This window comes from Numida meleagris, unplaced genomic scaffold (genome assembly GCF_002078875.1).
Source record: "Numida meleagris isolate 19003 breed g44 Domestic line unplaced genomic scaffold, NumMel1.0 unplaced_Scaffold435, whole genome shotgun sequence".
Lineage (NCBI taxonomy): Eukaryota > Metazoa > Chordata > Aves > Galliformes > Numididae > Numida > Numida meleagris.
This window is the reverse complement of record NW_018364653.1, coordinates 10,694-12,323: the sequence shown is the minus strand read 5'-3', so window position 1 is coordinate 12,323 and position 1,630 is coordinate 10,694. Positions and strand designations below refer to the sequence as shown.

The window sequence follows — 1,630 nt, the reverse complement described above, 5'->3', positions numbered from 1 at the left end:
AGTAAGCTCTGAGTAATTTGTGTGTAAGCTCTGAGTAAGTTCATTCTAAAACATGAGCAAGCTCTGAGTAAGCTGGAAGTAAGCTGTGAGGTCTGAGTAACCTGACATGTACATTCTCATGATGAGTAAGCTCTGAGTTACTTAAGTGTATGCTGAGTAACCTAGTTCTAAGACGTGAGCAAGCTCTGAGTAACNAGTGACACGGTGACAAAGTGACACGGTGACATGGTGACACGGTGACAGCCCTTAGCGTGCAGCCACGGCTACGCCCGCTGGACGGACATCCAGAACGACGGCGCCTTCGGGGTCATCAACGAACCCTTCAAGGGCGAAGCGTCCAAGGGGAACTTCCTGGAGATGAAGAACAAGTTCCTCGCACGCCGCTTCAAGGTGAGCGCACGAGGCTCGGCATCGCACGGGGGCTCGGCACGAGGGCTCTGCACGAGGGCGTTGCGGGTGGGTCGGGCGCAAGGGTTACGTTTTCACAAGGGCTGTGGTTGCCGGGGGGGGTTCACACGGGCCGTGCTTGCACGAGGGCGTTGCACCACGTGGCTTTTGCACGAGGGTGGCATTTGCGCATGGGCTGTGTTTGCATGGTGGCTTTGCACAAGGCAGTTGCTCGCTGTGTTTGCACAAGGGAGTCACACAAGGGTTGTGTTTGCGTGAGGGCTTTGCACTAGGGAGTTGCACAAGGGTTGCGTTTGCACGAGGGCTTTGCATTAGGGAGACATGCAAGGGTTGTGTTTGCACGAGGGCTTTGCACTAGGGCGTTGCACGAGGGTTGTGTTTGCACGAGGGCTTTGCATTTGGGAGTCATGCAAGGGTTGTGTTTGCACGAGGGCTTTCTTCACACGAGGGTTTCACACAGGCTGCGTGTGCACCAGGGCCTTGCTCAAGGGCTTTGCTTGTGTAAGGGTTGTGCTTGCACAGGCGTGATGTTGGCGTGCGTGCCTTGCACTCAGGTTGTGTCTACACAAGTACGTGGCATGAGAGGTGTGCACAGGGATTCTGTTCACATGAGGACCTGCACAAGAGCTTTGCATGAGGGCCTTGCACGAGGATCAGGCTTTCACGAGGGCCTTGCAAAAGGATTGCGTTGTGCAAAGGTTGTCCTTGCACAAGAGCTGTTTTCATGCACTCTGGGGCTGCTTGAGGGCCTTGTGCACACAGCACCCAGGTGATCCTGCAGTGGCTTGCACAAGCAGATGAGATCATCCATATGCTGCGTTGTGCACGGGGCATCGGGGTGGCCAAGGACCAGGGTCATCCAGAAAGGACAGGGCTCTTGTGCAAGGACTGGGGTTTTGCACAAGGAATTCAGCCTTACACGAGAGCCTTGCATGAGGGTGGGGGCCTTGTACCAGGATTGGGGTCTTGTGAGAGACTTGGGCCTTGCACAAGGATTGGGGCCTGGAGTGAGGGCCTTGCATGAGGGCTGTGGTCTTGCACAAGGAGCAGGGCCTTGTGCAATGACTGGGGGTCTTGCATGGAGACTGGGGCCTTGCACGAGGGCTGGGAGCCTTGCACTAGGGCCTTGCACTGGGGCTTTGCACAAGGGCTGGTTCTTGCATAAGTGTGGGTACCTTGCAGTAGAACCTTGCACGAGAGCTGGGTCTTGCACAAAGGTGGG

General features: G+C 55.9%; 1 protein-coding gene across 1 annotated transcript in view; it reads left to right on the top strand.

Annotated features, from left to right (window-relative positions):
• Positions 1-201: 201 nt before the first annotated feature.
• Positions 202-1,630, top strand: part of LOC110391648 (chromodomain-helicase-DNA-binding protein 5-like) — a gene marked incomplete at its 3' end in the record, with an annotated part of 12,116 nt that continues 10,687 nt past the window's right edge. The window contains exon 1 of the mRNA XM_021383600.1: positions 202-390. Within this exon, the coding sequence (XP_021239275.1) occupies positions 358-390 (33 nt within the window). The remainder of the gene's footprint in view (positions 391-1,630) is intronic.